The sequence below is a fragment of the Schistocerca cancellata genome, chromosome 2, assembly GCF_023864275.1.
Source record: "Schistocerca cancellata isolate TAMUIC-IGC-003103 chromosome 2, iqSchCanc2.1, whole genome shotgun sequence".
NCBI lineage: Eukaryota > Metazoa > Arthropoda > Insecta > Orthoptera > Acrididae > Schistocerca > Schistocerca cancellata.
In genome coordinates, this window is record NC_064627.1 from 664581478 (window position 1) to 664608274 (window position 26797).

At 41.7% G+C, this 26797-nt stretch overlaps 2 protein-coding genes across 2 annotated transcripts in view; one reads left to right on the top strand and one right to left on the bottom strand.

The window, feature by feature from the left end:
* Nucleotides 1-301: 301 nt before the first annotated feature.
* LOC126147747 (uncharacterized) lies at nucleotides 302-1734 on the bottom strand. Its single transcript, XM_049915714.1, has 2 exons — nucleotides 1637-1734; nucleotides 302-618 (listed from the first exon to the last, which is right to left on the bottom strand). The coding sequence occupies exons 1-2, from the start codon at nucleotides 1687-1689 to the stop codon at nucleotides 351-353; spliced, it is 321 nt and encodes a 106-aa protein (XP_049771671.1). The 5' UTR covers nucleotides 1690-1734; the 3' UTR covers nucleotides 302-350.
* Nucleotides 1735-1967: 233 nt separating this feature from the next.
* The window catches only part of LOC126162365 (uncharacterized), an 80580-nt gene continuing 55750 nt past the window's right edge, over nucleotides 1968-26797 (top strand). The window contains exons 1-5 of the mRNA XM_049918819.1: nucleotides 1968-2492; nucleotides 3332-3572; nucleotides 9329-9494; nucleotides 9578-9711; nucleotides 23847-23992. Coding sequence (XP_049774776.1) covers nucleotides 2365-2492; nucleotides 3332-3572; nucleotides 9329-9494; nucleotides 9578-9711; nucleotides 23847-23992 — 815 coding nt within the window. The 5' untranslated portion in view covers nucleotides 1968-2364. The remainder of the gene's footprint in view (nucleotides 2493-3331; nucleotides 3573-9328; nucleotides 9495-9577; nucleotides 9712-23846; nucleotides 23993-26797) is intronic.

Genomic DNA, 26797 nt, shown 5'->3' on the forward strand with positions numbered 1-26797 from the left:
ATAAAGCACTGTCACCACGTTTCTGTGTGTATACATGTAATCACATCCAGGTTTTCAAAATGAAAGTAATCGACAACACTTTAAAATGAAGAATGTAGGTTTTATTCATTCACAAAATTTAACTACAGTCAACATGGAATGAACATTCAAATACAGCAATTCCATTGCCATGGAAGAGAGGCACATGGGGTTAAAAAGTAATTTGTTACATAATTTCTTAATGCAATTGTTGATGAATTAGCACAATTTGAAATATTATGGTTTGCTTGAAATATTGCAATATCATTAGTGGATTCATGATTTTCTTGCAAATGTGTAGATGCATATTCTACACTTTCACATTTTCGTATTTAATTGTGGAGAATGCAAACAGCTTTGATAACATCATTCACTCTGACAGGATTCTTGCAACGTATTGGGCTATTTAAAAAGTGAAAATTTTCTGAAGCCATTCCAGATGCACATTCAATCGTTTTCCTTCCTCTGCTTAAGTGGTAGTTGGAAATTCTTTTCACATTATCGAGACACTTTTTAGAGAATGATCTCATTAAGTAGCGTGATAAGCGGAACACATCATCTGCTATAAAATAATGGGGAAATGGGTTATCATTCTCATACCTGTAAATGAAAAACCATGGATAAGTTTAGTTTATTAATTTATTTCTCGATTCTCTACATTTTATTACCTATTTGATCTTAAGAGAAACGCCTTCTTTTTATTTCAGAGCCTGAATGCAAAGAGAAATGGAGTAATTTAGGAACAGTCTTTGTTTGGAACCTCAAACCTTCTCCAAGTGGGGTCAAAGACAAAGAAGCTTTATTATTTGATGCAAGCAGTGCAGTTTGCATTACCGTTTGTGAAACCCTTAACCTCTGCTGCCACTGGAAATTTACCATATACCCCCATGTCGAAGAAAATGTACTTTATGCTGTAAACAGTGAGGAAACCTCTTCTCAGCATCTCACATGTTCACCACCATCCTCCTCGTCCACGCCAACAGCTCCGTCAGAAACACCGCTACCATCCTTACCAAACACTGCGACTAATGAGCTGAATGAGGACAGCCTCAAAGAGAACACTCTCAAAGTTGTCAAGCTGACAGGAATTTCCATGTGGCATCTGATTCTCGTCCGCAAATATGATGAAATTAACAGTTGTTTCATCGAGTTTATTAAAGCGAAGAAGGCTAAACTGACTCACAGCAGTCCAAGCCCCACAACCAGAGGAGAGAAGATACGAAACTTTCTTCTTAGCTTATTGTCCGAGTTGGATGAAAAGAATGAGCAACAAAAAATATTCAACGTAGAGTATTACAGCTAGTCGACTAAATCATGAACCAGGCACCTACTCCATCACTATTTGTCCCTATAGCTGTTACGCAGTCATTGGATCCCAATCAATAAATGTCACTATTGAATCAGGCAGAGATACAGAGAACAATAACCAAGACAATAGCGCTGCCAGTTAGTTTTACGAATTAGTTTGCCAAGCGGCTGGTCAACAATGACTGGAAGAGTCTACTGACAACGCAGTTTGAAAGTTAGTTAAGAAAATGACTTATAAAACACAATAGGCTGTATGTACTTTCAATGAAATGTTATTATTTGTGTATAAAATAAATCAGAATTCTCTTACCTCAAAGTGGTTAATATCCGTTCTTCCGCACTGATACGTTCCCTCATTTGCATATTTCGCTGTGTTATGACGGGAGAAATCAGTTGTACCAAATCACTGTAGCAATGTTTACTCATTCTATAAAAACCAATGAATGTCGGATCTGTTTGTTGTAGCTCCTTTGCTGCTACAAACAACCTGCGGTTTAGGTTTCTGTGAATGTACGGATGAACCCAGAATTTCCTTCTTTTTTTCATTCGTAAGTAATAATAATAGAGGACTACATCTCCTTGTGTGCTCGAATCTGTACTTGACATGTACTGTGTAATCAAAAGATGTTCAGGTACAACAAACAATACTCCTCCTCCACGCTCACAAATGGCAACAGCAGTTTCTCATTGCAGAGTTGCGCTGTCTGCGGAGCTGCGTTGCTAACCAGTCTACAACCAGACATCGCCGACCCATTGCTTTTCATTCGCTGCATGTGCAGAAGGCCTAACTAGAATTTGCATTTGGTCTGAGATATTACATTGTGTGTTGCTCGTTAATCTTTGCCAACAGTTTGACAGCTGTCATATAGTGACAACTGACAAGGAGTTTGGTGTTGCTGCTCGTTTATCACCTATACGAACTTGTCACAAATCCTTATTACTGTTGCTAATTAAGACAGCAGAACGCTTTGCAAAGTTTATCCTACGCCGGGCACAGCTAGATGTGTCTGGGGCGTACCTACTGCTCATTCGTGCAACATGGTAGCGGAACATAATACGACAACAGTAGCAGGAGAGAAAGACAGTAACATATTGTGTTGTTCAGACAATGCAGAATTCCATACAGGACATACATCGAAATCAATATTTGACGTTGTAAGATCTGGGTGAGTATATAAGCAAGTGTAATGATGTTTCGTGCATCCGAAAGTTGACAGAGTTATCTCTGCACCATGTTTCATTGCACATTCGGTAGTAATGTTCAGTATATACCGCCACGAAGAAGAACCTTGCGGAACAAGTCAAACTATACTTTTATAAAAAATAATGAAGTGATAGTTTTTTTAACCGCCCGTAGATCATTAATAAAACCAGACAATTAGCACTCTGGACACGGACTCGGGAGAAAGACGGCTCAAAACCCCGTCCGGCCTCCTATATTCAGGTGACATCCCCAAATCGTTCCAGACAAATGCCAGAATGGTTCCGTTGGAAAGGGTACAGTCGATTTCTTTCCTCGTACTTTCGTATTCCGAGCAAACTTCTCCAATGACTGGGCTGTCGGCAGGACTTTAAACAGTTATACAATCTTCCTTCGGACATTGCCTATATTGAAAAAGGAAGTGGCTTAGAGAGTTCTGATCATTTTGCAATGTTGCGTACAGAGTTTGTTTTATTGTAAAAGAAGTCCACAATCTATAAAAAGTACTTGTAAAGTGTTAGATTGTATAATATATTGCTTTCACATTTAAGTGCATTCTAAAATCAATGAGTCAAGAGACAGATTACAAAAACTAGGATGGAAAGAAGATAAAAGTAGTTAGGCAAGAAATTAGGTTTGATTTATTGTATATTATATTGTGACAGTATTCAATAATCTTTGACATTTGGTCTCAAAGCACTGCATTTATTTCCTGTTTTGATTGCATTTCCTTATTATTATGAATGCATTTATAATTGAAAGAAAGAAATTAAATATGAAATTATTTATTTTTTTTTTTTTCAGTGATGTCAGTGATATAGAGTCCTTAGTTGAGAAGCTGGGTCCAGAGGCACTGAGTACACGAGATGAATGGGGATACACACCTGCTCACTGGGCTGCTCTGGATGGCAATGTTGAAGTCATGCGTTATCTTGTTGAGCGATCAGCTCCTGTAGATCTGTCATGCCTTGGGACACAAGGCCCCAGACCAATTCATTGGGCATGCAGAAAGGGTCATGCTGCTGTCGTGCAAGTACTCCTGCAAGTGAGTAATATGTGCCCACCACTGTAAAGTCCAGTTGTAATTTCTGTTGATATCCTTCTCAGTGGAGATACGTAATACCAAATGAGGTGGTACAATGATGAAAACTCTTAAATAAGAGGAGCAATGTCTTAACACCTGTGTGGCCATTCTGTCATGTTGTTTCTGTACAAGTTGGAAATAGCCATTTGCTCTGTGTATTTTCCCCCAGCTACCTTCAGAATTTCAAAGAATATGTTCCAGATAACACTGTCAAAAGCTTTATCTTAGCCTGCGAATGTTATATATGTGGAATAGTTTTGTCATATCTAGCTCTCCCAAGAATATCAGTATTTCTGGGTCGACAGAAGCGTCCGATCCCACGCGTCGGCTTTGACCCTTGACGTAAGGGTGTTGTGTGTGACGTCATGACGGCGCGGAGTTTGGTTTGAGTGTGGCTGTCTCCAGTTCTGTTTTATGTTATTTTATTTACTTTTCTGATCTGTTCGTTCTGTCTCTTGAGATTTTTTTTTTTTTTTTAATTTAAAAACACTTATTACTTATTTTAATTGTCTGTTTCCTCCAATTTCTGTTTTAGTTTATTATATTTATCTTTCTGATCTGTTCGTTCTATCCCGTGAGATTTTTTTTTTAAAAAGACAAAAAACACTAATCAGCTACTGAAGCATCTTTATCTTCTATGGGTTGCAGGGGTTACAACCCCTGGGGAGGTGGGTGGGTATTCATGCATGGCTGTCTTCACTTACACGTTGTAGCTACGCAAGGCGTCTAAATTTATTTATATTTAGTTTTCCCCCCACCCAAAACACCCCATTTCCCGCGCTTGTCCCGTTAGTGTCATTAGGCTTCTTGTGGAAAGTGTGTGGTTTTGTTTCCGCCATATTTGTGACGTCATGGGTCAAAGCAGACAGGCGGGATCGGACGCTTACGTATTTTTGATTTAATGTCTTGTCCTCCAGGTTCTTGTCTCAACTTAGGTCTTTTAGTACTTTGTCAATTCTTCTTGCAGTATTATATCTCCCACCTCAACTTACCTACATCCTCCGGAAATACGGAAGCATCCGATCCCGCCTGTCTGCTTAATGGAACACGATGACGGAGCTGAAAATCATTATACAAGGAGACTTCCAGAGGTTTTTTCAGGAGTGGAAGGATTGGTGGGCTAAGTGTGTGCCAGTACAATGGGCCTACTTAGAAGAGGATTAGGATCCCAACCCTGTCATGTATTAGAAATATTTTTTCTGGCCGAGGTCGGATACTTTTTAGACAGGCCTAGTACATTTGTCTTCTACTGTATTCCTTTCATTATTTGTCAGTTGCTGCCTAACTACCACCAAAACTCTAGACAGCCTCTGGTTCTTTCAACTCATACAGACCCCATCTTAATTTCTAACTTTTCGCAATTTCTTCAGTTTTTATCTACAGTTCATTACCAGTAAACTGTGATCAGAGTCCATATTTGCTCGTGGAAATGTCTTCCAGGTTAAAATCTGATTCGGAAATCTCTCCCTTGCCATTATATAATGTCTGAAACCTTGTCATCTCCATGTGTCTTCCATGTATATACATCCTTCTTTTTATGATTCTTTTTTATTTATTTATTTATTGTTCCATGGGACCAAATTAAGGAGAAGTCTCCATGGTCATGGAATGAGTCAATACATGAAATTATAACACGATATTAGAAACAGATAAAATGAAATATAAAAAAAACATATTCAGGTGACAAGTCGTAAATTTAAATAAAGAAAATCAACAATGTAACACTGGAATTTGCTTAATTTTTTAGCTCTTGCAGGAGCTCCTCGACAGAATAGGAGTGAGCCATGAGGAAACTCTTCAGTTTGGACTTAAAAGTGTTTGGGGTACTGCTAAGATTTTTGAGTTCTTGTGGTAGCTTATTGAAAATGGATGCAGCAGAATACTGCACTCCTTTCTGCACAAGAGTCAAGGAAGTGCATTCCACATGCAGATTGGATTTCTGCCTAGTATTAACTGAGTGAAAGCTGCTAACTCTTGGGAATAGGCTAATATTGCCAACAACAAATGACATTAAAGAAAATATATACTGTGAGGGCAATGTCAGAATTCCCAGACTATTGAATAGGGGTCGACAAGAGGTTCTCGAACTTACACCACATATAGCTCGAACAGCCCGTTTTTGAGCCAAAAATACCCTTTTTGAATCAGAAGAGTTACCCCAAAAAATAATACCATACGACATAAGCGTATGGAAATATGCGAAGTAGACTACTTTTCGTGTTGACGTGTCACTTATTTCAGATACTATTCTAATGGTAAATAAAGCAGCATTTAGTTTCTGAACAAGATCCTGAACATGGGCTTTCCACAACAGCTTACTATCATCCGAACTCCTAGGAACTTGAACTGTTCCGTCTCGCTTATAATATGCCCATTCTGTCTGATCAAAATATCGGTTCTTGTTGAATCGTGTGTTAGAAACTGTAAAAACTGAGTCTTACTGTGATTTAGCATCAAATTATTTTCCACAAGCCACAAACTTATTTCATGAACTACGTTATTTGATACTGTTTCAATATTACACACAAGATCCTTCACTATCAAGCTGGTGTCATCAGCAAACAGAAATATTTTTGAATCACCTGTAATACTAGAAGGCATATCATTTATATAAATAAGAAACAGCAGTGGCCCCAGCACCGACCCTTGGGGAACGCCCCACTTAACAGTGCCCCATTGGGACTGAACATCACTACCACTCTCAATATTGCGGAGAATTACCTTCTGCTTTCTGTTCTTAAGGTAAGAGGCGAACCAATTGTAAGCTACTCCCCTTACTCCATAATGGTCCAACTTCTGCATTAACATTTTGTGGTCAACACAGTCAAAAGTCTTCGTTAAATCAAAGAAAACACCTAGCGTTTGCAACCTTTTATTTAATCCGTCCAAAACCTCACAGAGAAAAGAGAATATAGCATTTTCAGTTGTTAAACCATTTCTAAAACCAAACTGAACATTTGACAGCAAATTATGTGAATTTAAATGCTCCAGTAACCTTGCATATACAACCTTCTCGATAACTTTAGCAAACACTTAAAGCAAGTATTAGTGAGGAATTAATCCCCATCTGTGCAGAAGTCTGCCGGATGGTTTATTCTTTCCTTTCTTTCTCCCAGTTGATATCTTACTGTTTTTCCTTCTCTTCAAATGTCACCCAGGTTTCCTGGAACTGCAGCTACGTGATGTTAGAGAGAAGGTAATGGAAGAGATTGTTAATGGTGTTTTTGAGATAATTATTAAGTAGTTCTATAAAAATGGACACTCCTTATGTATTGAGAAAACGTATTATATTCAGTTCTGTGCAACAAATAGTCATACCAACAACTGACGTAGCACATGAACAGGAGTCAGTAAATGGGACAGAATGCTCCCAGTGTTTGGGTGTAAATATTGATGAGGTACTGTATATTACTGATCTACAGATGATACAAACATTGCAATAAATAGTTAATAAGTGTAGTCTTAGAAAGATCGGTTAATGAAATTTTCAGGGTCATTAATAAATGGTTCTTTGCCAGTTTTGTGTAACTAAACTATGAAAAAACACATTAAATGTAATTCAGAACTTGTAAGTGGTGTTCTGCCAGTATACACCTAAAGTATAATGACCAACAGGTAAAAGAAGTGGACATTGTTAAATTCTTGAGATTAGGCCTAGATCTTAATAATATATTCAGCTAGAGCAGGACACCACAGAACTGCTGAAGCACCTAAACAGATCGTTATTTAGAATGTTGTCAGATATAGGGGAAATAAAAATGAGAAAGCTGACATACTGTGCTTACCTTGATTCCATAATTCATATGGGATTATTTCATAGCGTAACTCAACAAGTATCCCAGGTACAAAAGTTTGTGATAAGAATTATTTGTGGTGTGAACTCGAACATCTCACAGAGGCCTGTTTAGGGAACTAGGGATACTGACTACTGCTTCCCAATTTTTTAAAATATCTTTATTCCATAATGAAATTTGTCATTAAAATATATATCTCTTTTTCTAATCAACAGATCGTGGAATCAATACTAAAATGTAGCTCTTTTTCAAACCAGCAGCTCATGGAATCAATATTAGAAATAAGAAAAATGAAACTTCCTGGCAGATTAAAACTGTGTGCCGGACCGAGACTCGAACTCGGGACCTTTGCCTTTCGCGGGGAAGTGCTCTACTGACTGAGCTACCCAAGCACGACTCATGCCCCGTCCTCACAGCTTTAATTCTGCCAGTACCTCATCTCCTACCTTCCAAGCTTCACAGAAGCTCTCCTGCGAACCTTGCAGATCTTCACAGCGATTTAAAGTCACTTACTTTTGTTCAGAAAGGTGTCCATTATTCAGGAACATACATTTTCAGTAGCTTGCCAGTGGCTTCATTCTATTTGGGATCTGTGGAAGGTGCACTAGCATATTTGTTTTTCATTGTAAATATTTATTGTGTATTCTTGTTCTTCTGTAATGTTCCACATCCTGGAGGATGTCCTCACTATGGATCAAGTGGAATGAGAAGTACATCTAATGTAATCTAATCATCTTATCTAAATTGAGCAGTTCAAACAAATAGGTTCAACTACTTTTGTTCCTTGTAGAATTGATAGCCTTGGAAACAAATCAGCCTTGTAATATATTTTGCATATTTCCACCCAGTGATGTCGTATGGAATTAATTTTCTGGGATAGCTCATCATGTAGAAATAATGATCTTCGTTACCCATTATTAAAGCTGTCAGTGTTGCAGAAAGGAATTCAATATGTAACAACAAAAATTTTTGATCATTTGCTCAGTGACATAAAATGTCTGATAGGTAGCAAAGTGAGTTTTAAATATAATGTAAAATCATCTCTTTGGGACAACTCTTTCCATTCCATATCCAGACTTTAAGAACTGACTGCCTGTTAAAAACATTTAGCTTGTAAGTGTAGTTGCCTGAGTAGGACTGAAAGCTATGTTCATCAGTAAAACTGACTTTTTAGACAGGCCTATGATCTATGAAACATATAATTAACTCCGTGAGAGGCCCACATTGCAGCCATTCAGAAGCACCGTGTCTCTGGAAGTCCTCACACAGTTTCCTCTTGTTTTGGTGTTGCTATGTTATGTCAGTTCTGTTGCTGTTTAATTTTTTCACTTCTCATGCTCTTGTTCAGTTTGCTTAAACCAGCTTGTTAAAGTGGTTGCTTGGGTATATGGTATGTCTGTTCCAACTAATCTTTCCTCCTGGTAGATTTCATCTCTCATTATTATAGAGACTGTTTTAGTTTGGAAGAATTTGTATCATCAGAGCAACTTAGACTTTATGAAATTGGAAATGGTAGATAAGATTAGTCTTCAGTGCTTGTAATTTGTTTACTGTGTAACAAACACAATCATCAAGTACTGGAACCCAACTTTTCAGAATGAGAGGGGGGAGAAAAAACCATACACAAAATTTTTCTAGTCAATGAAATGTTTATGGTGCACAAGAAACTGCCAAGCAGGAGCAGAGTGATTCACTAACAGGCCCTTCCTTTTTCCCCCTTGACCAAGAGTTCAACTTCTGTTAGTTTCATTCTATGAGGTAATTTGCTTTGCTACATACTCAGAAAGAAATAATACATGTAGATGATTAACCATTTTAAAGGCTTTTAGTTTTTGCTATTGGTGTAATTTTTGAGGTTTCTGACATTGGTAACTGATTGTTTTTTGTTAAGTGAATTGTGGTCCAAAATTTTTCCTGTTTCAGGCAGGAGTTGCTGTTAATGCAGCAGACTTCAAAGGTCTCACTCCTCTGATGACGGCGTGTATGTTTGGTCGCTCAGCAACTGCAACTTATTTACTTGGTATGGGTGCACTGAATCACCTGACAGACATTAACGGTGACACTGCTTTGCATTGGGCAGCTTATAAAGGTATTCATTCATAATAAGATTCTCACAGACAGCTGTGTTTTGCAATTAATTAAATGCTAAGACAAGTCCCACTGGTTTTTCAGGTCATGCTGATCTCATACGTCTGTTGATGCACTCAGGTGTTGATCTACAAAAACCTGACAATTTTGGTTCAACTCCTCTTCATTTAGCTTGTTTATCAGGAAGTGTAACATGTGTTAAACTTCTCTGTGAAAAGGTATGTTAGATCTTTTCATTGCAAAGGTTACAGGATGTGTTCAGGTGTTTAATGGATAGACATTAAATGTTTGGCAAATCGCTCATTTTATTTCATAGTAATGGTGGGGCAGATCACTAATCACATTAAAGACAAAATATGTGAATCGCTGATCAAACTAAAATAAAAATATAAAATAAAAACATCAATGTCCAGAGATCAGGAAATATGGAAGAGCAAGGGAATGGAAAGGGCCAAGGTAGGACAGGAGATAAATTTTAAATCCTAGATAATGGAAAGATGATAGGATTTGATGGAGGGGCAGTTGCCATTTGTGCACTTCAAGGGGCAGAGCATAGTTTTTACTATTCCTTTTACATTTGAGAAGCTATACATGCTCATTGGGTCCTACTAAATGATTTGCTCTGGCAGTATTAGCTGTCTGTGTGTTATGGCGGGGATCATGATTGATTTGTATCATCAGTCCTCTAAATTTTGTAAATTCTGGGTCCACTTCACCATTAACTGTATGATACTACAGTGGAACATGGTGTTCCACATATAATGTAGAGCTGAGTTCAAACATCTCGATGACAGGGCTTGTACAATCCTTATTTTACAAAATCTGCATCTAGATGTGTATTGCATACTAATCCAGTGCGTTTCTGTCGTAGCTAAACAGTAATTGGCAAGAAATGCAAGGGGCAACTGCTGTACCTAAGGTCTAGCAAACTTACCCGTGCAAAGGGATAGTGTCTGTCTGAGCTGCATAGGTCACTAGCCTTAAAAGTTAACAAAACAATTCTCAGTTTGCAAATAAAAAAACTCAGTGGGATGGGTGTTCTACCAGGGGATAATTACATCCAAACTCAGACAGGTAGTCAACCTGATCAAGCTTCCAAGGGTGATAGTAACAAACTGTGTCTAATAATTCAGAAAGTATAAAAAGTTATAACATACTAGAAAAGGATGTCTTGAAATGTAAATTCATGTGCGATAGATTTACTGTTTTCTATCTCCTGTGACAAATGTCACCAGAACTTATTTCCTGCATCTTTTGCTTGGAGGAGTGGCTGTCACTGGGTTGTTAAGATCTTTGTCTTCTCCTAAAATAGCAAGAGATTTTATGTAAGTAAACTATTTTGGTGTAATTCAAATGTGTGTATTATCAATTTATATACTAAAATCCAGAGATTCCAACGAGATTAGAGTTTACAAGCTTTTCTCACCTGCTGACTAAAACACCCCTTGCAGTAAATCTTTTATTACTATTGTTGAAATGTGAGAATTGTAGAGGGTAAGTGGTGGACAGACAAAAGTTGCAAGTTGTAGGGGAATAGATTAAAACCCAAGGAGGTATTCAGATTTAACTGTACTGCAGTTTCCTTAAATCATTCCATTTGAGTACCAGGACTGTTCCCTCTGTGTGGCTACAACTAGTACTTTCCATCAACATTGTCAGGACTGAACTAATATGCCAGTAGTATCTGGGACCCCCTTGAGGTGAGGGGTTGCTACATTGATACTGCACTTGGGTTAATAAGAAATGGGGTTTAGATCCCAGGCCATTCTGGCGCGTGCACACGCACGCACACACACACACACACACACACACACACACACACACACACACACACACACACACACACACACTCTCTCTCTCTCTCTCCTGTTGTTGAAGTGTCCACTTTATAAATTTCTCTTTAAATATTGATTCAAACAGTGTCCAGAATTTAAAGAACTTAGTATCTACATTGCCTTCCTTATACTCATCATCCATGTTTGATTTACCAATTTCCAAGTGGTAATATGTATTTTACATTCCAAGAGGATCATTTTGTAGGCCAGCAGTTTTGTGGATTTTTTTTTAGTTTGTCTTCAGCTTTATTTTCTGATATTAGTGATCAGAAAAGTCAGTATACCTTGTAAATACTTTACAGTTTCCGCTGAAAATTTGTGGAAATACTTGGCCTAAGACTGTTGTTAAACTTTACGATAGCCTAGTAGCAGTGTTTACCATATGCGCCATACCAAAAATGTGTAGGAAGTTATTAATTTCATCTTCAATGCCTGTGTCTTTATTCATGTCTCCACATACTGTTACATTAGTTTTTGGAACCAAGACTTGATTTAATTTGTTGAAAAAAAAGTGTTCAAGTTACCAGTAGGTGAACAATACATGCACAGAATGATTGTCTTTTTATGCATAACTTTGTTAGTTCAATGGCTGTCATTTCAAAATGTTTATCTACACTCATTGTCATAAGATTTTCTTAAGCTTTAAAATCTGGACCACTTCTGAATAATTGCATGGTCCCTTACCAATTAGGGTAGTTCCGCAATAGCAACTTGAACATTATTATAACCCCCCTGCGGGTTCGGGGGTTAGAATAGGCCCGCGGTATTCCTGCCTGTCGTACGAGGCGACTAAAAGGAGTCTCAAACGTTTCGGCCTTATGTGATGGTCCCCTGTCGGGTTTGACCTCCATATCTCAAAATTTTTCCGAAGAGCGAGCCGATTGGGGAAGGGCGCCTTACTTGGTGCATTGTGTCCATGTTGTGTTGAGAACTTTCGCCATCTTATTCGTCGTTGCATTGCAGTCCTGCCCGCTCTCCATCGCTTGGGCATGGATACGCTCCTGCGTGCACTTTCTGCCAAGCACTGTGCAGGGCCATTTTCTGCACTGACGACGCCCATGGACCACATGTCACCTAACATCCAGCACGGTAGCCAGTCCGTTGTGGTGGGGCCGCCATGTACCCTCTTGGTTGTAGCCCCCTGACAACACAGGGATCGCTCTACTGATGCCTGCGCCGTTAACTCCCCACGTATGCCAAGGAGTAGGTGCCCATCTCCCTGGGGCATCGGGACTCCCGGCAATGGCCATCCTGCCAGGTGGCCTTTGCTGTGGCTGGGTGGCGCCCGTGGGGAGGGCCCTTGGTCGGAGTAGGTGGCATCAGGGCGGATGACCCGCAATGAAGCGTGGTACATCATCTCTCGCTGGCAGCCAGCCGTCAGCAGTCTCTAAGCGTTCCAAAGCTCACTTTAAGGCTAATGTGTATGACCCCAAATCGTTCCCCTCCCTCGCCACACCATGGGAGGAACGAAAGGCATTGCATGAAAGTGAGACGTATTTGCCCAGATATCTTGTCTGTACCAGAGCTGATGGGGAATCTTTTATGTCCGTGAAGCCTCAGTTCTTTGTAGAACATTTAGAGGACAAGTTTGGGGAGGTGGAGGGCTTGTCCAAGAAGCGGTCCGGATCGGTGTTGATAAAAACGGCATCCTCAGCCCAGTCGCGGGCCTTGCTCGCTTGTACTAAGCTGGGGGATGTCTCCGTCACTATCACGCCCCATAAAAGTCTGAATATGGTCCAGGGCATTATCTTCCACAGGGATCTCCTTTTACAGTCCGATGACGAGCTGCGCGCCAACTTGGAGCGCCGCGGTGTCCATTTCGTCCGGCGCGTCCACCGGGGTCCGAGGGATCGTCAAGTTGCCACCGGTGCCTTCATCTTGGCCTTCGAGGGTGACACGTTACCTGAGAAGGTCAAGGTGATGGTGTACCGTTGTGAGGTCAAGCCGTATATCCCTCCCCCGATGCGGTGCTTCAAGTGTTGGAAGTTCGGCCACATGTCTTCACGCTGTGCTTCCGACCTCGTCTGTCGCGATTGCGGTCGACCATCCCATCCTGATCATCCCTGTGTGCCGCCTCCAATCTGTGTGAACTGTGGTGCGCACCATCCGCCTTGCTCGCCAGACTGTCCAATTCTGCAGAAGGAGCGGAAGATCATGGAAATCAAGACTCTCGACCGCCTGACGTACACTGAGGCGAAGCGGAAATATGATCGGCTTCATCCAGTGCGCATGACAGCTTCTTATGCCGCAACTGTCACTCCTTCTACAATTCCATCCACTCCAGTCAGCTCTCAGAGTCGAAGTCCCACACCTGCCCCCTTGATGGTGGGGGGCACTAAGCCTCCTGTTGCTCCTGCTCCATCTACTTCAGGAGCAACACCCCCCCAACCATCGGGGACATCAGTCCCCCCTTCCCAGCCGGAGAAGCGTAAGACTTCTTCGGCTACTCTCGTAAGGAAGGGGTCCCTTGGGGACCTCCCTTCGCACGTTCCGACTGGTTCCAAAGCCGACAGCCACAAGTGGCTCAAACAACCGCCAGTCCCTGGTCGTCGGGACACACGGTCATCGTCTGTCCCTGAGACTGACCCAGTGACGCCCTCCCAGCCTGAACCACCCAAGGCGCAGTGCGAGAAGCAGAAGAAGAAGAAGAAACTCCCCAAGGCTACCGACATTGCGGTGGCACCCATTCCACCGCTTCCTACAAGCTCTGCATCTGAGGATGAGGTGGAGATTCTGGCGTCCACTGAGGACATGGATCTCGCCAGTCCCTCGGATGCAATAGATAGCTGTTGTCCAGGTGGTGACTCAGTAGCAGCAGGGGCCCCGGAGGCGTAATCTGCCTCCCCAATCCCTTCACGCCTTTCCCATCCATGGCTAATACCATCCTCCAGTGGAGCTGCAGCGGTTTCTTCCACCATCTAGCTGAGCTCCGCCAACTTATCAGCCGTCATCCTTTCCTTTGCATTGCTCTGCAGGAAACTTGGTTTCCAGCAATGCGAACCCCCGCCCTCCGTGGCTATCGGGGTTATTTTAAGAACTGGGCAGCTTATGAAAGGGTGGCTGGTGGCGTCTGCATATATGTCCTTAACTCTCTTCACAGCGAGTTTGTACCTCTACAAACAGCTTTAGAGGCTGTCGCTGTTCGGGTGTGGACGCCACAGGCTATTACCGTCTGCAGTATTTACCTTCCACCTGATGGTGCTGTCGCGCAGCATGTCCTGGCTGCTCTGATAGCCCAACTGCCGCCACCTTTTTTGCTGCTGGGCGATTTCAATGCCCACAACCCTCTATGGGGTGGGACTGTCTCCGATGACCGCGGTCGGGCCGTGGAGCATGTGTTGGCTCAGCTTGACCTTAGCCTCTTGAACACCGGTGCTCCCACACATTTCAGTGTGGCCCATGGCTCGTTCTCGGCCATCGATCTCTCTATTTGCAGCCCTGGACTTGTTCCATCCCTCCACTGGAGAGTGCATCCTGACCTGTGTGGTAGTGACCATTTTCCCATCTATTTGTCACTGCCCCAGTGTCATTCTTCTGGGCGCTTGCCCCGCTGGGCTCTCCACAGGGCTGACTGGCCAGCTTTTACTTCTGCTGCAACCATTGAGTCTCCCCCACAGGGTGACATTGACAAGGTGGTGCGTGTTTTAACCACGTCCATCATTTCAGCGGCCGAGGCTGCCATCCCCCGTTCTTCTGGCCACCCTCGGAGGAGGGCTGTACCCTGGTGGTCGCCAGAGGTTGCTGAGGCTATTCGCGACCGTCGGCGGGCTCTTCAGCATCATAGGCGGCACCCGTCTCTTGAGACCCTCATCACTTTTAAGAGGCTCCGTGCCTTCGCCCGTCGTCTTATTGCATGGCGTAAGCAGGAGTGCTGGGAGAGGTATGTCTCATCCTTGGGCTCCCATGTCTCCCCCTCGCTCGTGTGGTCCCGGATCCGGCGGATTTACGGATACCAGACCCCTATGGGTGTCCCTGGGCTCTCCTTGGACGGCGCTGTCTGCACGGACGCTGCCGCCATTGCTGAACGGCTTGCCGCGCACTTTGCTCAGAGCTCTGCGACTGCATCCTATCCCCCCGCCTTTCGCTCTCTAAAGGAGCGAGCCGAGCGGACGCCGTTCTCATTCCACACGCGTCGTTCTGAAACATACAATGCTCCTTTCAGCGAGAGGGAATTCCTCGCTGCTCTCGTCGATTGCCCTGATACAGCACCAGGCCCAGACTGCATCCACGCGCAGATGCTGAAGCATCTCTCCAGGGACTGCCAGACACACATTCTCGCGATATTTAATCGCATTTGGAGTGAAGGCGTGTTCCCGTCGCAATGGCGAGAGGGTGTTATTGTCCCCATCTTGAAGCCCGGTGCGGACCCACTCGCGGTGGACAGCTATCGTGCCATTACCCTCACCAACGTTTTGTGCAAATTGCTCGAACGTATGGTGGGGTGGCGTTTGTGTTGGGTCCTTGAGTCGCGCGGTCTCCTCGCTCCATCCCAGGGTGGCTTCCGTCGGGGCCGGTCTGCCACGGACAATTTGGTGCGGCTGGAATCTGCAGTCCGTACGGCCTTTGCCCGACGTCAGCATCTCGTTGCTGTATTTTTCGATCTGCGGAAGGCGTATGACACCACATGGCGGCATCACATCCTCGCCACGTTGCATGAGTGGGGTCTTCGTGGTCGGCTCCCGGCTTTTCTTCAAACCTTTTTATTGCGCCGCTCTTTCCGGGTGCAAGTCGGTGCCACCTCTAGTTCATCTTATATACAGGAAAATGGGGTCTTGCAGGGCTCAGTGTTGAGCGTCTCCTTATTTCTAGTGGCCATTAATGGTCTGGCTGCAGCAGTGGGGTCGTCGGTGTCTCCTTCTTTGTATGCCGACGACTTCTGCATCTCATTTAGCTCCACGACTACGGGAGTCGCCGAACGCAGGCTGCAAGTCGCCGTCCGCAAGGCAGCATCATGGACTCTGACTCATGGTTTTCAGTTCTCTGCAGCCAAGACTCGAGTTATGCACTTCTGCAGGTGTTGGACGGTCCACCCTCATCCTGAACTTTACCTCGACAGCCACCTGCTTGAAGTGGTGGACACTTGCCGCTTCTTGGGACTCATGTTTGATGCCCGGCTCACATGGGTTCCTCATATTACTCAGCTGAAGCAAAAATGCTGGCGGCACCTCAACGCCCTCCGCTGTCTTAGCCATACGTCTTGGGGTGCAGATCGCTGCACGCTGCTGCGATTGTACAGAGCCCTTGTGCAGTCCCGGCTTGATTATGGGAGCCCGGCCTATGGGTCTGCATCACCCTCAGTGTTGAAGTTGTTAGACCCCATACACCACTGTGGGGTTCGGCTTGCAACTGGCGCTTTTCGTACCAGCCCCGTGGATAGTCTACTGGTGGAGGCCGGGGTTCCCCCGCTGCGGATTCGCCACCATCGACTGCTCGCCGACTATGCTGTCCACGTGCATTGCTCGCCAGACCATCCCAATCGTCGCCTGCTTTTCCCTGCCATGGTCCTCCATCTGCCCGAACGGCGACCTAGGTCTGGGCTTTCCGTAGCTGTCCGTGTCCAGTCCCTGCTGTCAGAACTGGGGTCATTCCCTCTTCTGCCTCCCTTCTGGGTCCGTGGGTCCGTACACCTACGCCTCCCTGGTGTTTGTCCCGTCCGTCCGTCCGTCTGGTTTTGGCACAGGGACCTAAGGATTCGGTTCCGCCTGTGGCCCTCCATCGCCGTTTTCTTGCGCTCTTCGAATCATTTCCGCGCTGTGAGCCTGTCTACACTGATGGTTCCCTGGTTGATGGTCGCACTGCCTACGCTTTTGCTCATGCTGCCCATGTTGAGCAACGCTCCTTGCCGGCTGGCTGCAGTATTTTTACTGCAGAGCTGGTGGCCATCTTGTGCGCTCTTGAGCATATGCGTTTCTGCTCAGGTAGGTCCATCGTCATCTGCAGTGACTCCCTGAGCAGCCTTCAGGCCATCGACCGCTGCTATCCCTCTTCTCCTCTGGTGTCCTCTATTCAGGAGTCTGTTTCCGCCATTGCCCGTTCTGGACGTTCGGTGGTCTTGGTTTGGACGCCAGATCATGTTGGCATCCCGGGGAACGAACGTGTTGACAGGCTGGCCAAAGGGGCGATCGACGCCCCAGCTTTGGAGATCGGCCTCACAGCTCGCGACCTGCAGCTGGTGTTGCGCCGTAAGGTGCTTGGGGTGTGGTCTGTTGAGTGGCATGGCATGACAACCCAGAATAAACTGCGGGCTGTCAAGGAGACGACCGATGTGTGGCGCTCCTCCCTGCGGTCTTCTCGCAGGGACTCTGTCATCCTGTGTCGGCTCCGCATCGGCCATACATACCTGATGCACGGCCATCTTTTGCGTCAGGAGGATCCCCCCCCTGTGTCGGTGTGGGTCCCGGCTGACGGTCGCCCACATTTTATTGGAGTGTCCCCGACTGCGCACCCTTCGGCAGTCTTTTAATTTCCCGGGCACCTTGCCTTTGATTTTATGCGACGATGCCTCCATGGCTGACAATGTTTTACATTTTATCCGTGCTAGTCCTTTTTATGGATCCATTTAGGGGGGTCCTGCACTTCTCCGTTTCTGTGTCTTTTGTCCTCGCGTCTCTCCATATTTGTTGCTGTTTTGGTGTCTCATCGGATGGTTGACTCTTTCCCTTTTTTGTTGTCGTGGTCAGTCAACCAGTCTCCAGCCATCTTCTTTTCTTCTATCTCTTTCTGCCTGGTGTTCGTCTGTACTCTTCTTTTCTCTAGTGTTCGTTGCCTAATTTGTGTTCTTTAGCACCTGGGGGGGGGGGGGGGGGCGGGGCAGTCTCCTTCCCCTTGGGGTTTTATCTGCTCTGCGACTTTGTCTCGCTTGTTTTTGGAATGGGGGACTGATGACCTTAGCTGTTTAGTCCCCCTTAAACATCCCAACAACAACCACCACCACCATTATTATAATGATTGCACTATATCCTGTATTTCAGTGTCCACACCAGTGCTCTGAAATGAACACATTGTAATTAAACTTTAAGTTGGTGTACTTTATTTTTAATAAACTCATACTTAATAAAGAATAGATAATTCTGAGTAGATTTTTGTTGTGTGACTCTTAATGTTTTCTCTGCATGTTACTGGGTCCATGAAATTATGAAAAATCAGCCGTAACCAAATTTTATCTGCTGCTAATATTTCAGCTGTAAATTCTTCAACCATCAAAGAAATTCTGAACAGATTGATAGTAAAGTGCTCCTCATGGAATGTAATAAAGAGGGAAACTGGCAGGAAAACAGGGAACATGTCTCAGGTAGAGATTAAAACAGGGGACAGTATCATAAAGAAACCAGAGTTGGTTGCAGAAATATTTAATAACCACTTTTTGAGAGCAGCAGAGAAGACACTGTAATGGTTCAATGGAAGAATCATTTTCCCTCCTACAGAAAGCTATTAGCAACAGAATCCCACAGTTGTCTTTACCTCCAGTTACTGTAAGCGAAGTCATAAGAGTAATTAAATCATTAAAAAATAAAAATTCTGCTGGTGTGGACAATATTTCCAGTAAAATACTGAAACACTGTTACAAATTTGTTAGTCCCATCTTATGCAACATGTACAATACATCCCTACAAGAAGGGATTGTCCCTGACAGACTAGAATTGGCTGTAGTGATTCCTCTCTTTAAGAAAGGTGATAAAAACAACATTACAAACTATCGCCCAATATCCCTATTAACTACCTTCTTGAAAATTCTTGAAAGACTCATGCATTAGGATTGAAGAGCATCTCAACTTCCACAGTATCTTAAGCAAAAATCAGTTTGGTTTTCGTGCTGGTCTTTGTTCTGAACAGGCAATATTCTCTTTCAGCAACAAAGTTTTGGAAACCATTAACAAAAAAAATGTCTCCAGTGGATATTTTTTGTGATCTTACAAAAGCCTTTGACTGTGTAAACCTCCAAATTCTTCTGAAAAAGGCGGAATACTGTAGTTTAGGTGGTACTGTTGGCTTGTGGCTACAATCATATCTAAAGGATCGGAAGCAGACTGTAATGCTAAATGGCTCTTCTGGGGAACCTGCCTCGTCTGAGTGGGGCATGATAACATTTGATAGATCACAATCTTGAACAAACTACAAATACTGTTTTTAATGACATCTTAAATTGGTTTTCCTCAAATAGTGTCTCTCTCGTTGCAAATAAAACTCATTATATGAGGTTCCATACATCACAAAGTAATCTCGATGCAATTAACATAAAATGTAGAGATCAACCAATACTGAATGTTGAAGATAAATTCCTGGGTGCTTATATAGACAGCAAATGTAATCGGTCAGTTCACATTCTTCATCTATGTAAAAATACTTAGCTCAGCAACATTTGCATTACGGGTAATTTCTTCAGTGGCTGAAGTTGATGCCATTAAGGTTGCCTACTTTGGCTGCTTCCACTCATTAATGTCATATGCTATCATATTCTGGGGAACCAACCACTTGCAAAAAAAGTTTTCACCGTCAAAAAAAAGCAATCAGAATAATGTGTGGGGTCCATCAAAGACACTCTTGGAGGTACTTGTTTCGAAAGATAGGTATCCTAACAACTGCCTCACAGTATATTTTTTACTTGCTGACCTTTGTGTGCAAAAATTATTCTATCTACCGAGACAACCGTAAATTCCATGGCTATCACACCAGAAACAAAAACAATGTCCATGTCGAAATGAAATGTCTCACTCTAGTAAAAAAAAAAAAGTTTACTACTCCAGCATTAAGCTGTTCAATGCTCTCCCACTACATATCAAATGTGTTCACACAGAACTGCCAAAATTTAAACAAGTTCTCAAAGATTACCTGACAGAGAAATCTTTTTATACTGTGGATGAATATTTGAAAGAAAATGTATACCATCACTAAACTTACTGTGTCTAGAACTAGTTCAGTTGATTTTATTGAGCATTTGAGCATTATCACACTTTTTGTAACAACAGGTTGGCTATACCTGTATTTACTCAGAATAGATAATTCTTTATTAAGTATGCAATTTATTAAAAATAAAGTGCACCAACTTAAAGTTTAATTACAGTGTGTTCATTTCAGAGCACCGGTGTTGACACTGAAATACAGGATATAGTGCAATCCTTATATTAATGTTCAAGTAGGCCTAATATCTGATTTAACATTGTGCTCTTATTTATAACCTTTATTTGAAACTCCTTTTTCTGTTAAATGGTTGTTACGTTATCTAGCTGACATTGTGTCTGTTACTGTATTTATCAGGCAATCACCTTCGACAGTTGCACTGAACATTTATACAAGACAAATAACAAATGAAACCATCAACACATTTTTAAAATTACCACGCATCTTTAAAATTACTGTTTAGATGAGAGCAAGTTACTTTAAAATTTAAACATTCATAAACCACGGCACTTATGGCCTATTACACATTTAGAGAAATTACTCAAAAACTATGATCAACCTAAAGAACAATTTACTAAACTTTAATGAGCAAAGTAGTCTTTCGTTACTGCAGTGATTGGTATTATCAAAGTCATTAAGAGTACAGGGCAGCAACAAGTCAGATGCCATGGCACACAACCACGTTACTTAAATGGCAGGCACCCTACAATGTAGGATATAAAACATAAAATTTCATGTGACCAAGCAAACTCATGGGATTCAACAAACTACGCCCAGAAGCAGACAACAGCTCACTCAGCTGTTTCCAATACAGGCTCGGCATGGACCCCCAAATGGAAGCAGCAAGTCACGAATAGGCACGAAAAATCCCAGAACTAGTGGGTATGTACAACCGACTGACATATTCCTTAAGTAATTAGAAACACAATAATTCATTACAGCACTTCATCTGTAGAATTAATCAACCTATTAATGAATATCAGCTAAGCAGTACACATCTATTATTTTATGTGCGTAAGGCCAATTATACATTAAGCCGTGAGCGAACTAGATACATGGCCAGCTGGCACGCACAGGCAAAGGGGGCAGAAAATACACAACAGCACAAGCAGGACGCAACCCAGGACCCTGCATCTGCTACCAAGACAAACAGCAGAAGTCCCAATAAAACAAAATCAAAATGCAAGCAACTAGCATGCAGGTGCAAAACACAAAGCAACTTAAAGCAATCAGAATTAATTACAATACCCACATACTGTCATTGAAGGAATTCTTGTACTTTCATTAATAGAATCAGTTTCAAACTATTTAAACACACAGTAACAATTGGCCTCTCAGTAACTTGCAAGAGTTTATGAAACCACTCATTTAGAATTAGATATGTCTCTCACACACTGTTACTTCAGATAGAAACTTAACAGTAATGTTATTGCAATTCACGGCAAAATATACCCAGGGAAAATTTTATCCATGTAATCCATAACAATTGGCCAGCTTAACTTCAGCATGTGATATAAATACAATAACCAGGCAGCACTTGGACAAGGACCAGCCAAACTGTTTTCAATGATGGTTAAACACTGACAGTAGCAATACACAAACAGAATGTTTGACAATGGGTCAATGATTCTTAATCATCACGTCACATACAGCTCTCACTGGGACATTGCGTACTAAGCAAGTTGAAATTAAACACATTCGAGGGCAGACTCAGTAGGAGTAGCAACGGCCGGCCAAGAAAATGAAATCAACAGCACAGAACCCAGTAGTAGATTCCGGCTACAATTTACAGCACAAGCAAGGCCCTTATCCTCTTGCTTGTTCGACGAAGCCAGCTGCTGCAGATCCCGGTGCCAGGAGACATGTAGCGAGCGAAATACACCACTGGCTTCCCAGTAACGTGACTGCTTTCACGCCAGCAATATTTCCTACGGCACTTTCACCCGGGTAAACATTTAGATGTGCTCATCCTGCTGCCTCGCACGGCGCCTGTACTGTCTGCCAGACTTGGCAAACAATATTACTGCTAAGCATCCGAAAGCAAAATCCTTGGTACTTGCTAGAGCTTACCGCTCGTTCCCGATTGGCCCGGTAGGTGGCCACCGCGTACACCAGTAGAAAGATGACCCGTACCAGCAGTGGGAATATCGCTGATCGAGCCACATGGCTTACAGTTGAATTTCAGCAATTTTATGGGTCAAATTTCTGTATTGTTTGTCATTATGATCACCTTTTTCTCTCTGGTAACTGGTGAGTAGGCACTGGGGGGGGGGGGGGGGGTTGTACTTTCTATCTTCTGTATACATGTGGAAGAAATCCCTATAACAGGTTGAGACCTTTTAAGAGACAGGAGCCCGGTGTCATCATTCATCCTAAAAGGGTTCTATCCCAATTCTGTTGAGATGCATGCCACACCTAGTTTAAACTATCTCTTAATAGGCCCCACTGGCAGAGAGTGTTTCCTTAACATTTTGGAGACTGGCCACTTAGAAGAATATTGAGCCTAGGAAATAAGCTGTTAATGCCATTTTTTTAAAAGTAGTACTGGTACATATGTAATTGGTGTATCCTCAAAAAAGGGTCAAACTTCACGATGTATTTTTCGTATTTACTTTAGTTCTTTGATAGCTTCCTAATTTTAAAATAAAGATGACAGAGGTATAATTCTCCTCCCAATAAAAAGTACAAGGTGAGTTGTTTAGTACAAATTTGGGCCCTAGCTATACTCGGTCTTGGTCTCCAAAGTATTAAACACCCTGTGGCAAATTCACTACATTGGTGAAAATTCAGTACATTGGCATATGGTTCACTCTATTATTCTTTGTGGGGGGATAACATTACAGACTGTATTTTAAACACTTCAATATCTGTGCATCAAATAATCTGAACCTAGACCCAAACTTACGTACTCACAGCTGTTACAGCAAGCCTTGTCCCTTGTCATTTTTGTAAAGCTAGTGCCTCAAGCACAAAATGGCACCTGAAGGGAGAATGAAATAGAACTATGTCATTGCAAGAATGTTTTGCATGCAATTATTCCTATTGCTTTGCTTAATCACACAAATATTGTAGAATTTATAGCTTATATACAGTTTGTATACAGACATAAAAGTAATACTTTTCGTGTACTCATTAACAAAAAGTTTAATTCCTATTACTAAGCATTCTGTAGTTTAGATTTTGCCATTAGTTAGTGAGATAATAGCAAACTCAGTATATGCAGCAAAATATCTTGAATGATGTGTGCAAGATAGGTCACAGTACAAAGTGACGTATTAGATACAAGACCTTCCTCTCCAATTTGTAAAACTAAGTAATAAAATCTGTTGTTACCCATATTGGGTAATTCAAATGAAGTGCATGTTGGTCATTTTGTGAAGCTTTGTGGTTCATTTGTGGCATCAATCTGAGAAGAAACAAATACATTTCACAGAAGGAAATTTGCAGTTGTATATGCCTTGTTTTTAGTTTCAATATCAAATTAATATATTCATAAAATAAGGGAAAGGAATGATGTACGGACAACAGAAACATGTAAGAGAAAACAGCATTCTCACTAGCTTTCGAGCACTAGCTCTTTGTCCAGCAGAAGCTAAAAGGTCAATATTCATTTGTTTCAGAGCAAAATTGAACTAGACCCAAAAGACAAGAATGGAAAAACACCACTCCAGTTGGCAAAGAGCCACAGACATAATGATATTGTTCAGATTCTGTTAGCTGAACAGAAAAGAAGGGCCAATTGGATGCCACCAATTTCAGAGATATGGTAAGCAGTATACATTTTGTGCTTAAGATGTTGTAACATTTAGGCACACACTTTAAATCCTTTCCCTACACCCATTAAGCTAGATACTGAGTTGGAGATTTTGCTGTTGCCACCTGACAATTAATATGCAACTTCCTGATTATTATTTCTGCACAGTAATAAAGTAGTTGACTTCTATTTGAATTCTCCATTTGTATCATATGTTGCTCAAAGACAAGCAATAAAATTTACTGCAGCTAGACAAAATTTTTTTTATGACTTTCCATCCTTGATGCGTCCAAGAGATATGAGATTTGAGCACAATTCTGCATTTCACAGTGGACGTCTTAGCTGGAGCAATTAATTTCCTTCTGAATAATAACAGCAGTGTTATATCTCCAGAGGTGTTGGTATGTTGCACAATCACACATTTTCAGTCAAAGAGGTTAGTAAGTGGTATTGTCATACATAGGTCCAAATTCATTATTGTAAGTTCGCACAAGAAGGAGAAAAGTAGATTTTGGTTTCATTCATTGACAAAAGTTATTCTTGATGGTGCTTATGATGCAGGAAAGTAGAACACAACACATGCTGATACCTTAAATGTCAGAGTAAGGATAATCCCCAATATCCACTTCTTTTTGTTGCCTTAGTTGTTATTTGACACACCAAAATTTGTGACATAATGGTATTTTCCTTCTTTTTTTGTGTGCTAGGTTCAGTGACCAAAATTTGTGACATAATGGTATTTTCCTTCTTTTTTTGTGTGCTAGGTTCAGTGGATGAGACTTCTAGCCAAACTGATTAAGTTCTTGTTGATGGTTCTTTGTTTTAAATTTTCTCTCTCATATTAATATTCTTGAAGTCTCTTATGTCCATGTTACATAAAATAGTACCATTCTTACTGGCATACACAATACTGTGGATTGACATGTCTCACTCGTATCCAAGAGAGGCTGTTTCTTTTTCCTGAGACACAAAACACCCTGCAACAAGAAATTTATCCCCTGCAGTAAAGTATTTTATACCATCTCTAAACTCAGTATTTCACAAAAGCTGCCACCTGTGTGTTTGCTCGTACCTGCATACCTGATACACAAGTGTAGACAACAACCAACCGTAATGCCCTATTAAGAAGTTAAGCATTGTCCAAGCAAGAAAAGTACATCCGATCCACCCATCAAAGTGTCTTATATGGTCAGATATTGTACTCTCACAAATATGCTGCATATCAGTAGTATTTGGCTTGTCTCAGACTGATAGTACTGTGTCATTAAGTTTCTGTATACCTGACCTTTTGTTGGATGTCCTTGGAACTCAAAACATTTGAATAAAACTAACCCTAGCAGTTTGTGTTTGGTCTTAGATATTATTCACATCCAACTTTAGCTGACTAAACAGTCCAAAATTAGTTTTAAAATAACAACAAAAAATAATGTTCAGTGGTAAATATTTTATTTGTTATTATTAAAGGGATCTTGTAAAAGAGCCAGTATTATACATTCATGCTGCAGGTAGAGTAACTTGCATGACCTCTTAAATCAAGGAAAAAAAGCAGTAGAAAATACACTTCTGCTTTAGCCAGCAAAAACTTTACGAGGAAGCTACTCCCTAAATGTAAATATTCTTCTGGGAACAATGTAATTGTGAAGCTACGCACTAAAGTCAATCACAATAAACGAGTTATCAGCTGCAGGAATGTTATTTTTATTCCTTTTGAATACCATAGAGTTGTGTAACAGAGGATAGAACCATCATGAAAAAATTGATAAGATTACTTAAAATAACTGTTTTCACTATCGGCCTAATAAAGGTCATGAGCTGACAGTTATTTCAGTCTTGCAAATGTACAAATGTTACAATAAAAAAAAAAGTTATGATCTTGCTACCCCAGAATAGCAGAGGAGCTGTTAGCACCAGCCATAAGGTGCTCACATTTGAAGATGACTTTAACTTAAAGTCAAAACGGTCATATTAATAAATATCATTCCAATTTAGACTTATTTTAACCAAATTATAGCACCAGATTGCTGCTCTCCTATGGACATGGTCTAGTGAGGTCACTTTACACTTTATGTATGCCAACAAATACAAAGTTCTGTTCCAGTAAAGCTAATTAACCAGATGCCTACTAATTATTTAAATAATTGGTGATTGATAGAGGATAGCTGCAAGATACTTAAATTGTTGCAGCTATGAGGTACTGCACTGGCCTATTTAGTAACAGGCAGATACATCAACACAGCTGCAGATGTAAGAAGTGTTTGTACTGATGGGATAAAGGCTAATTAAGTGTGGTTTGGTTAACTCTCACTCTTACTGCACTTTTGTGTAAAGGTATCTGAGGGAGATGTACATGAATCAAATACTCATTTACGTGTGGTTTGCTCAGAAAGTGGAGAATGTTACAAAGACTAGACAAATTGCTCAAGTCAGTCATCACTGGTTCAAAAAGAAAAGGGGCAAAAGTAAAATACTAGGAAACTAAATTACAAATCAAACAAACAATATCATCTAAAAACAAAAACAATCAATTATTCATTGAGTGAGTAAATTTATCTGTCCATTTATGTTGTTGTTGTTATCTTCAGTCCAGTAACTGGTTTGATGCAACTGTCTATGCTACTCTATCCTGTACAAGCTTCTTCATTTCCAGGTAACTACTACACCCTACATCCTTCTGAATCTGCTTAGTGTATTCATCTCTTGATCTCCCTCTATGATTTTTACCCTCCACACTGCCCTCCAATACTAAATTGGTGATCCCTTTATGCCTCAGAACATGTCTCCTTCTTCTAGACAAGTTGTGCCACAAACTCCTCTTCT

What these genes read in the sequence shown, in the direction of transcription:
- LOC126147747 (XM_049915714.1), bottom strand. Translation starts at nt 1,689, where the DNA reads ATGCAAATGAGGGAACGTATCAGTGCGGAAGAACGGATATTAACCACT. An exon ending in CGGATATTAACCACTTTGAG is followed by an intron (nt 619 to 1,636) that starts GTAAGAGAATTC and finishes TTTCATTTACAG; the next exon opens with GTATGAGAATGATAACCCAT.